The sequence below is a fragment of the Abramis brama genome (genome assembly GCF_963993115.1).
Source record: "Abramis brama genome assembly, chromosome: 17".
Taxonomy (NCBI): Eukaryota; Metazoa; Chordata; class Actinopteri; order Cypriniformes; family Leuciscidae; genus Abramis; species Abramis brama.
The window spans coordinates 16550698-16562152 of record NC_139979.1 but is presented as its reverse complement, the minus strand read 5'-3'; the positions used below and the strand labels follow the sequence as shown (position 1 = coordinate 16562152).

General features: G+C 36.0%; 1 protein-coding gene across 5 annotated transcripts; it reads left to right on the top strand.

The window, feature by feature from the left end:
- Nucleotides 1-494: 494 nt before the first annotated feature.
- On the top strand, nucleotides 495-11419 carry dync1i1b (dynein cytoplasmic 1 intermediate chain 1b). 5 transcript variants are annotated; one of them, XM_084089470.1, is made up of 17 exons: nucleotides 495-576; nucleotides 1354-1477; nucleotides 1551-1665; nucleotides 2959-3016; nucleotides 4799-4858; nucleotides 5502-5617; nucleotides 5769-5855; nucleotides 5943-6105; nucleotides 6363-6462; nucleotides 6571-6696; nucleotides 7110-7256; nucleotides 8108-8221; nucleotides 8311-8444; nucleotides 8674-8818; nucleotides 8907-9047; nucleotides 10496-10621; nucleotides 10800-11419. In XM_084089470.1, exons 1-17 carry the CDS (start codon nucleotides 566-568, stop codon nucleotides 10911-10913), a joined length of 1881 nt encoding a protein of 626 aa, XP_083945596.1. In that variant the 5' UTR covers nucleotides 495-565; the 3' UTR covers nucleotides 10914-11419. The 5 variants fall into 5 exon arrangements, with proteins under 5 accessions (XP_083945596.1, XP_083945595.1, XP_083945593.1 ...); XM_084089469.1 differs by having other exon boundaries at nucleotides 2926-3016; XM_084089467.1 differs by having other exon boundaries at nucleotides 2875-3016.
- The last annotated feature ends 36 nt before the right edge of the window (nucleotides 11420-11455 follow it).

Genomic DNA, 11455 nt, shown 5'->3' with positions numbered 1-11455 from the left:
ATTTACTTTTATATCATTTTCTGTGCAAACATGGATACATCTTTGTGTAGACAAGACCCTGTCTGTTCCAGATAATTTAATGAATGTTATGTTTCAATATTTAATTTATATTTTACTGAGCAGTGAGTTGGTAAAACACAATTTGGCCACGGGTAGGCTAAGTCTCTTATACTTAACAAGCTTGCATTTACTTGACACAAATACAGTACAGTTGTGGAAACTATATGATATCAAAGAACCCTGAAAAAAGTATTAGTAAGTATAAAGTTCAAAAGAACATCATTTATTTGGACTAAAATCTGTCGCAACATTATAAACGTCTTTTGATCAATTTAACGCATCCTTCCTGAGAAAAAAAAAATCAACGCTACTTTACTGAAAATCTTCGGCTCCGTTTCAAAAACTATCGTGCCGCCCAACTAGACAATTTTTTGGCACCATAGACGCATTTGAACGTTGTTTAGGTAGGCAGCTCACTAAGATGCATGATCTTCAAGCGCTGCCCGCTGTTGCTAGGAGGCGTTTATGACGTATCAGCAATGAGCACTTCCGGCTTTGGGTGCTGATGAGACTGAGGTAAACTGGTGATGCTTTGTGTTTTAATTTAGCGGTTGATGCTCATGTGTAGATTTAGCCGGTTATTTCAGCATTTACGTGAGAGAGCGCAGCAGACTTTGCCCTGGTTGGATCGACATAAAGGCGGTATAGTTGAATTATTACATTGAAATATAGGCTAAATATAATATAGCCTACAAGAGGCTTTGTTGCGGACTGCATAAATGCTTTCATTCATTTAAATGCAACGACAACCGTTTGTCAATGAAAAGGATTGTGTTTTTACTTTAATTCGTTGTTACGTGTCTTCTGTTTTCATTTTTCTTTGCAGAATATTAGGTTAGTGTGCAGTGTATTATAATGGTGTTGTTTTTTCATCCACAACGCTGTTTGTTATTTCTACGTACAGGAGGTTCACCTAAGAGATTGTATACATTATATTTTATATATCAGTTTGTATTTATTTGCTTATTTAATCATTTATTGCAGTTTCATTGTTGCATTTCTCGATGAATTCGGAATTAATTCAGTTGCAGTCACAGTATTTAAGCTTGGACTGTGTCTGTGTCCATTAGACTAATGGGCTTTTACACAGGCTGGTCTTCTCTGTGTACAACCAAATGAAGCTGGATGTATAACTTCATCTACTGAAATTAAAACCAAAGCACATTCCCTGGATAGCCTCGAATGTGCCCCTCTTTGTGGAAAGTTTGTGACATTGTTGATGTATTTTGAAGCACGGCAACATGAATGCATGAATACTACAATTAAAACTAAAACTGTTCATACTATAAATAGATTGAACAACACAACGATGGCTGAAAGAAGTGACCTAAAAGCTGAGCTTGAGCGCAAAAAGCAGCGCTTAGCCCAAATTCGAGAGGAGAAGAAAAGAAAGGAGGAAGAGAGAAAGAAGAAAGAGGTAAGTGCTTTTTTTTCTGTTGTATATACTATTTATCACTTTATCACCTGCAAATATTTGTTCTGTGATGCAGTCTGAGATGCTTCAGAGGACTGAAAACGTGTCAGAAGACTCAGACCTAGACAGGAAGAGAAGAGAGACAGAGGCTCTCCTGCAGAGCATTGGAATTTCACCAGAACCACCTCTAGGTATATGATACAGAACATACAGCTGTCTGGGCATGTACATAATGTGTGTGAGATACATCTTTGTCAATGTGCATGGCACCTGCTTGAATGAAATGATAAAAGGAATCATCAGGAGTCTTTATAATGCAAAAGAGTTTTTTTCTTTTTCACTCAGCAGCCTTTAGAGCTATATCCTATAGGGCTTCGCCCTACCCTTGTGAAAAAGAAGTACACTATACTAGCATACTATACTTTTTAAAAGAGTAGTTAATACAAAAATAATTAAAATATTGAATATACTTAAGTGCAGACTGAATGAAATGTTTTGGACTCTGAATTGCATGTTAATGATTGCAATGTTAATTTAGTACATATCAAATATATTAACTTTAAACAAAATATCGAATAACACACTACAGTTAAATTTATAATAAAGTACTTATGCTTTAGTATGTTAGTCAACACATAAAAATAAGTGTACTTTAAAGCATAAGTGTACTTAAGTGTGTTAAAAACAATCATGAAGGTGTACTTTCTTTAAGTACAGTACACTTAAATAACCTTTTATTTCATTAATATGTTATCTGCAAGTACAGTTTTTTTATTATTATACTTTTATTTGAAGTACACTACAAGTGTACATTCAATACAATAAAGCACACTTCTTTCTCTCAAGGGTATGGTTCATTTTGGACTGATTTTTGCTGTTTTATTGATAAAGGGCATGTTGCTTTGGCCTGTATTTGAGGTCTAAAATTTTTTTTTTTTTTAATCATCTGTGCAGGAATGGCTTGTGTCCTCATTAGAATTTTTGCTAGATGTAAATCATATTTTGCAGTATTTATCGACAAGTTAGGTCATGAATTCCCCTCCAAAACAATTACTTTTATTAGATGAATATTAAGAAGTTTCATCAGTACTTAATAATCAGTTTATTGAACTCCTGTCTTTTACACTGTGGCTATATTTGAGCAAGACTTCACTGTGGCACACTCTATAAATAGATTTATAAGGTGATATTCCATGTAAAATTGTAATCATTATAAATCTGAAAATGAGGTGATTTAATAATATCAAAATTCTAACGTTTTAGAGAGAAGTGAAATTCGCTTGACAATCTCTCCTGTTGTTTTTCCTTTTGGATTTTTTTTTTTTTCTCTCTTTGATTTGACCATTTCAATCCATTCTGTTCATTTTGATTTGCCTGTGTCTGCCACTGCTGGCCATCAGTGCAGCCACTGCAGCTTTTAACATGGGATACCTGTTATTTTCATTATTTAGTCCCAACCCCTATGTCTCCCTCTTCGCAATCAGTGAGCCCGGCCAGTGAAACTGGAAGTCAAGAGTCCATAGATGGAGGGACAGTGGGAAGGTATGAAATCTGCACGAGTGATTGTTTGCACACCAGACTGTATCTCAACCTTTAAACCATTTTGAAATACGTTTATATATTTCCTTATGTGTGAATGTATATGGAAGTAGTGTTTTAATGCAGGGGTTTTCAAACTGGGTTCTGCAGGAGGGTTCTTAAAGGGATGGTTCGGAGTAAAATCAACCTAGGGTCCTTTGCACCATGACCTCGAGCCAAACACCCCCCCAGAAGCCTTTTTTCCCTTGGTCAAACATTATTAAAGTTAGCGCTTATTTAGAGATATCAGCCGAATGGCTAAGTGCAGGTGCTAATGGATCCAAGGTTATATCTCGTAAATTACCCCACTAATAATGCCCAGAATGGTACTATAAAACTTCTCCAGTAGTACAAATAGGTTCTGTACTCATAAAACGAGGCATTGGAAAGTTTGTAAGTACATCAGGAGTTTATTTAAATAACACTTTCCTGACGGCTTATGCTACCGCTAACCCGGACGTCGACTCACTTCAGTGGTTTGGGAAAAGCACGTAAAAGTCCTGGCAGAAAGTGATGCATAAGGATGTAGTGTAACGACGAATTATAATTTTTTCCGAAGTGTTAACAACTTAGTGTTAACTAATAATTGTTGCAAACTACTACTACCAACAAAATATTAGTGTATTCCTGGAACTGGGCATCGTTACACTACATCCTTTTGCATCGCTTTCTGACAGGAATTTTATGGGCTTTTCCCAAATCACGGAAGTGACGTCGACGTCCGAGTTAGTCCGAGTTTGGCTCGAGGTCATGGTGTAAAGGACCCTAGGTTGATTTTACTCCGAACCATCCCTTTAAGGAGGGAAACAATATTTGAATTTATTTTAAGAATATTTTTAGAATGATCAAAACTTACTGGAAAAATATTTATTTATTTATTCATTGTGAATTTCTCTTTAGGTTGATACATTTAACAATATTCTAATAATGGGTAGTTCACCAATACAATTAGTCCGATATTTTTCAGAAAATATTTGAACAAATTTTTCAGTATAGTAACCTAAAAGCTAGTTATTTCATTTTGCATATAATTTTTTTTTTCTCATACAGTATAAGTGGCTTTTTTAATATAAATATTGTATATTTAACTGATTTCATATTTTAATGTGATCATCATATTTGGGGGTCCTTGGCATCAAAAGCTTTGAAAATTCCTGGTTTAAAGGATGTGAGCTTGGATGTGAGACTGATTGCAGTTTAATTTATATATCTATATTTTGCTAATACAGTCTTATCAAGACATCAGACAGATTTACTATATTATGGTTGATTAGGAGAAATTAAATATTTTATAAGAAAATTAAAACTTTTGATTTGACTTATTTCAGGGAAGTTTTGCATTGTATTTCTTACATTAAATATTTTGGCTATTGATTTTTTGACTACTTATTTTATTTTATTATTTTGCATTTCCCTTAAGACTAAGTCTGATGTTTTTCCTTTTCCCTACATCTTTGATGGGGACATCAGATATCGGTAAGGAAGGAGAAGTGTTGATGTTGTCATTGTTAGGTCCTAGCATTTGTGGATGCATCACCCATCAGTGGATGTAGTTCTGTTGTAGCTGTTCAAGAGTATGGTGCCAAAGTCTATATGTGATTTCAGTTCAAAAGAAAGTATGTTATTTCATGTAATCGTGCATGAAGAGGGTTTTGCACTGCTGGTGAAGCTGCAGGACCTAATCATGCATGCTCTTGGTCTTATCCCTCCTAACTATTATATGATGTATTCTTCTGATCTCTCTAGGACGTTGCAATGGGACACCGACCCCTTAGCTCTTCAGCTTCTTGCAGATTCTGTTCATGGGTGAGACTGCCACCTCAGATTTGATATAGGAACATTCAGTCTCAACAGAGAAATGTAGAATAAATTAGTTTTCGCATAAGGGCGAAAAAGTTCCCCACAGATTTCGTTCGTGTTCAAGTTGGTCATGCGAATTTGCTGCGCTGACCAACAGAATGCTGCTTGGAAATTAGGAGTGCTTCATACATAGCTACACTATTGACAATTAAACTTTTTTTGCACACAAAATTGCATTACTGTGACCGTACCTTAAAGGCCCATTCACACCATGAATGATAACTATAAAGATAACTACATTAGCGTTCACACCAGCGGACGATATCGTACTGTTTGTTCGAAGTCTGTCACTTTAAATGCTTGAGCTCGTTACAGCAGGATGGATTCTGATTGGCTGTCAATGTTTTTATGGTTCATCAGCTGGATAAAATCGTTCTGAAAGTGATTCCAACAATATCGTTTCTCTGTATCTTTATAGCTCTGCTATTCTTTAATATTGTTCTATTAATACGATTTTTAGAACTATATCATTATCGTTATCTTTATAGTTATCGCCCTTGGTCTGAACGGGCCTTAAGACTTTAGTAGGATGCTTTCAAGTAGTCCAAAGATTAAATTAAAATGTTCTCGTTTTGGCTTGATTTCTTAGGTGCAAGATGCAAAGGCTTGGAGCATCAAAAATTGTTCAGATTGATTTCATACCAAAAGAACTGGTGTCATACTCTAAAGAGACACAGACCCCCGTCGCATCTGATCAGCCTGAGGGTAAAGAGCTGTTTTTATTCCTACGTTATAAAATAGATGGATATCCATACAAATTAAACTAAATATAATGGCTTTGCCCACAAAACAAATGCCATCTCATTACACTCATCTCATCACTTACAGTGTTTCCAAAAATGTCAATTGTCCACAGAGGAGGAGGATGAGGAGCTGTCAGTGCCCAGATCTGAGCCGGTGCCACAGCAGCTAGAGGAGGAGAAGCTTCAGGAAGATGAAGAAGGCAAGAACAATCACAGTTTTAAAAAAGAAAGTAATACATTTATAAGAAGTGTAACATCATACAGACCTGTATGAATATGTGTCTTAGTTCATCCTAGAGAACTCACCAACGAGGAGAAAGAGCAGATTGTTCATTCAGAGGATTTCCTGTTTTTCTTCGACCGAAGCATCCGTGTAGTGGAGCGAGTGCTGGCCGAGGATACGGACATTTTCTTTGACTACAGTGGGCGAGATATGGAGGACAAAGAAGGGTCAGAGCGGAGGCTTATATAACAGTCAAACATGCACAGATTCCCATATGATTACAGAAAAGTCATTCATTAGATGGTACCAGAAAGGTCTATTTAACCTAATGTAGGATGATGGTGGTTTAATGGTTTGAAATCAGGTTTAATGAGGTGACCCAGAAACTGAAGAGTTGCACTCAACTTCAAGTGACTCCTGTGAAACGTACTGTAAATTGCTTTGGATGATTGTACCAGAATGCAAAGGTTTGTTTTGTTATCAGGGACATGCAAGCCGGATCAAACTTGTCTTTTAATCGACATTTCTATGACGAGCATTGGTCTAAACATCGAGTCGTCACTTCCCTGGATTGGTCACCACAGGTACTTTATTAATAAGAACATTAGTTAACTCTAAAATTGCATTAATATAAGCAATGCCTAATGCAAATGTGTTAGTCACAAATAACGCTCCCGGTATACTTTTTGCAGTATCCTGAATTGCTAGTGGCCTCATACAACACTAATGAGGATGTGCCTCATGAGCCAGATGGAGTTGTGCTGGTCTGGAATATGAAGTATAAGAAGATGACCCCCGAGTACATATTCCACTGTCAGGTTTGAATTCCCGTTGCTCCCAATTAAAAACCTTTAATACCTGAAAGTTGTTCCTTTCGGCTGCATTTCAATATACTTTAATTAAAAAAATCATTATATATTGAGCATGTGTGTGAGCTATCAACTTTTAATGAAAAGACCTGAATCGAAATTGAATTTCTAATATACACAAACAATAGAGCTCAACTTTCGGATGTTGTCCGCGTCATTAACGCACATCATTCTGTGTTTGCTCTGATGTCACTGATAAATGAACTCTCATTGTTCAGTTTATTCCCTGTATGCTCCCTTTGTGCCAATCGACCTTAATGGAGGGCAGGCTGACGTCCTCTATGCCAAAACATTAAACGTAGCAAAGGAAGTTTAAAATCGGCACAAGTAATTACTAATGCATTTTATGGCTTCCCCCGTAGTCCTCAGTGATGTCAGTCGGCTTTGCTCAGTTTCATCCTAACCTGGTGATCGGAGGCACTTATTCAGGACAGATAGCACTGTGGGACAATCGAAGTCACAGGAGGACCCCAGTGCAAAGGACACCCCTGTCTGCAAGTGCACACACTGTAAGAGCACCAATTACAGATATGTTTAAAAATATAAATATATATACACTACCATTCATGATCCTGTGGTCTGCATTTATTTGATCAAATATACAGTAAAAACTGTAATAATGTGAAATATTATTTCAATTTTAAATAACTATTTTCTATTTTAATATATTTTAATATTTTCTTTATTTTTATTTTATTTATTATCCATTACTCCAGTCTTCAGTGTCACATGATCCTTCAGAAATCATTCTAATATGCTGATTCGGCACTCAAGAAACATTTCTTAGTATTGTCAATGTTGAAAACAGCTGCTATATATTTTTGTGGAAACCGTGATACATTTTCAGAATAGAAAAAGAACAGCATTTATTTAAAATATAAATATCTTGTAACATTAGAAATGTCTTTACTGTCACTTTTGATTCATTTAATCCATCCTTCCTGAATAAAAGTATACATTTCTTTCAAAAAAAGAAAATTGTGTATTTAAATATTATATTATAATGTCGTATAGTATAATACTATAATATAATACTAGTATATATGAAATGCCTTCTGTGTGCTGAAAAACAGGTAACCTAATTCAGTCTGATGGTAGTTTAATGGTTAATAATGTGAGCTGAAAATGCCAGGTCAATGAGGTGACCCAGAAACTCAACCCCAAGATATTCCTGAGAAACCTTCTGTTATTGTAAATTGCAAAACGTTTTTTTTTTCATTATGTGGCAAAACAATCCCTTATTTGTTTGAGAAAAATATTCTAATCATTTCCTCTCCTTAAAATAAGATAGATGTCAAACCTGTTTCATATATTATGGATTTTATTACTCATTCCATGTTATTTTACCAATTTATTGCAGCATCCTGTATACTGTGTGAATGTGGTCGGAACACAAAATGCCAACAACCTGATCACAGTATCCACAGATGGCAAGATGTGCTCCTGGAGTCTGGACATGCTCTCACAGCCTCAGGTGTCCAGATATAACACATTTAGACAAATGGAAAATGATTGCCATTTTAGATTGATTTAGAACAATTACATGTCTATTGTTGCTCACAGGAAAGTATGGAGCTGATCTACAACAAGTCAAAGCCCGTGGCAGTCACTTGCATGGCCTTTCCTGCAAGCGACGTGAATAACTATGTGGTAGGAAGTGAGGAGGGCACCGTTTACACAGCATCCCGCCATGGAAGGTTGGTGGTTCCTGTAACAGAACATATTATACACCTGCACACTCATTATGATTGAAAACACTTTTTACACTTGGATGGCCTAATCTAAATGTTGTCTTGCTTTACCTTCTGATTTAATAGCAGACTTTTCATATATGGGTCAACTGTTTTTTTAAATAATGTCTGTGAATATTAAAAACACTATGAAAAACAACTATTACCTTGAACTTGTTTAACTTGTCCCGTGCAGTAAGGCTGGTATTGGTGAAATGTTCGATGGGCATCAGGGGCCTGTGACTGGAATCAGCTGCCATAACGCTGTGGGTCCAGTTGACTTCTCCCATCTCTTTACCACTTCCTCATTTGACTGGACTGTCAAACTGTGGTCAACCAAAGTAAGAGTTGTTTTGGAACTTGTGCTGCTCTATATGTATTTTGATTATTTAACATTCTATAAATATAACTATTTCATTTCTCTGACAGCATAACAAGCCCCTCTATTCTTTTGAAGACAATGCAGACTATGTGTATGATGTCATGTGGTCTCCAGTTCATCCAGCGCTCTTTGCTACAGTTGATGGCAATGGTCGTCTGGACCTCTGGAATCTCAACACCTACACAGAGGTCATTACATTATTTACTCAGTCATCTGTCTTCTGTTATATTAAGAACATTCGTTACATACATTAATTAATATTAGTGTAAGACTTCCTACTTGGGGCAAAAACCCTAAGGTAAACCTGGGGTAAACTTATCCCAGATGTCATCAGATTTTTTGTATCATTCATGTAAAATACTAAATGAAATATTCTTTGTATGCTCATAAGTTTGAGGTAAGATTTTTAAAAATGTTTTTGAGAATTTTTGGCAGCATGTATTTGATAAAAAAAAACAAACATTTTTTTTATATTATTTACAATTTAAAATAACTATTTTCTAATTTAAAAGGATAGTTCACCCAAAAATGAAAATTAGCCCATGATTTACTCACCCTCAAGTCATCCTAGGTGTTTATAACATTCTTCTTTTTATTAAAAAATGTCCTGGCTCTTCCCAGCTTGATAATGGCAGTGAATGGCTGTTTCTGTTTTGAAGTCCATAAAAGTGCATCCATCCATGATAAAAGTGCTCCACACGGTTTCGGGGGGTTAATAAAGGCCTTCTGAAGCGAAGCAATGGGTTCGTGTGAGAAAAATAACCATATTTAAAACTTTATAAAGTAAAATAACTAGCTTCTGGCCAAATTAACATACGGATTCCACTTAAGTCTAAAGCGCAACTTAAGCGAGTAATGTGACGTACTGCTGATATTTATGCCACGCCATGACGCACTACACTACTTCTGACGTCACAAGTTGCATAAGTTGTGCTTTAGGCGTAAGTAGACTGCGTATGGCCATTAAATATGTAATGTGTTAAATATGAATATTAAACTCATCATTTCGCTTCAGAAGGCCTTTATTAACCCCCCGGAGCCATGTGGATTACTTTTAATATGGATGGATGCGCATGTAATTTGATTTTGTGCAATTATAAATGCAATTTGATCATTTAGTTGAAAAATGGCAAATCAAATAGCAGAATTATTAATTATTATTAATATTAATTATACACTATATAATTCTATAAATTATATATGGGTTGATTTTTACTTCAAAATAAAAGAAAAACAATATCTGTTATTGTACAAATTTAAATGAATTATTGTATCTACAAATCAAATCAGCAAAATTAGCAAATCAACAAAAACAAAAAAATTCACAGATTACTACTATCTACAGTAGTCAACATTTAAAGTGGATCAAAACCTTTCGGCAAAGTTATACATGAATTTTTAGCAATACCCGTTCTTGTCTTAGGACAACTTTCTTGATCCACTTCAAATGTTGACTACTGTATTAAAAATTAACATCAAAACTGTTCAGCTGGAGTGGGGGCATTCTACCTCATCGTATTTGCATGCAAATTGCCTTTACTTCATAATAGTCTGCTTTGAACTAAATTAGATGAATCATGTTTCCACACAATGTTATTACGTTTACATTCCAAAACAAGTTTTCTGTGTGTACCAGGTGCCGTCGGCAAGTGTGACTGTGGAGGGAGGATGTGCCCTGAACCGGGTCAGATGGGCAACGGGGGGCAGAGAGGTGGCAGTGGGTGATTCAGAGGGCCGTGTTTGGATCTATGATGTGGGAGAGGTAATAACACCTACATCATGAGTACAGAACAAGTCATTCTCTAAAATTTGGATGAATTATAAATATTTGCACTCATACCCAAATACAGAGACAGATCAAACAATGTGCAAATTTCAAGTCACTAATTCTGTTCTACCGTGAAGATGTGATGCAGAAGTTGGTTGTGTCTCTATTTTAGCAGTTGGCCATGTCACATGCAGACGACTGGAGCAAATTTGCCCGTACGCTCATGGAGATTCGTGCCAACCGAGGGGGTGGAGAGGAAGAAGGTGCTTTGGAGCTGCCTGCATGAGACAGACACAATTACGTTCAGTGAAAAACAAGTAAAGATATGCTGAAACAGATGCTTGAAATAAGTGAGTGAATCACACATCCACGCTGCTGTGATCGCAGGTCTTTTTCTTTTGCCTACAAAACTCTATTTATAGCATTGGTGTTAATTAGCAATATCTCCTGTTCCAGTGCTAATAGTTAATTCCAGAACACACACAGGTGAAGAAATGAATGGCCTTGAGCTAATGTATATCTATGGCTTGCAGTGACTATATAGGAGTGAGCCTGTGATCACACTGTATCAAAACAATGACGTCAGCTTATTTTACATATGTGAAAGTACAGGGTCATACTGAAATGTATGGAGAATGTATTGACCATTATGTAAAAATGTATTGTAGCAAAGCTTATGAATGTGACTTTCTTTGACCTTTAACATTGTATGTGTGTAAAATTGAATACAAACCGGAGCATAAAAGCAACTGTAAAGTGTGAACTTACAATAAAAGTTGCGTTTTAATCTTTATTTGAGCAGTTATTTGTCCAAAATGGGCGGGTGAT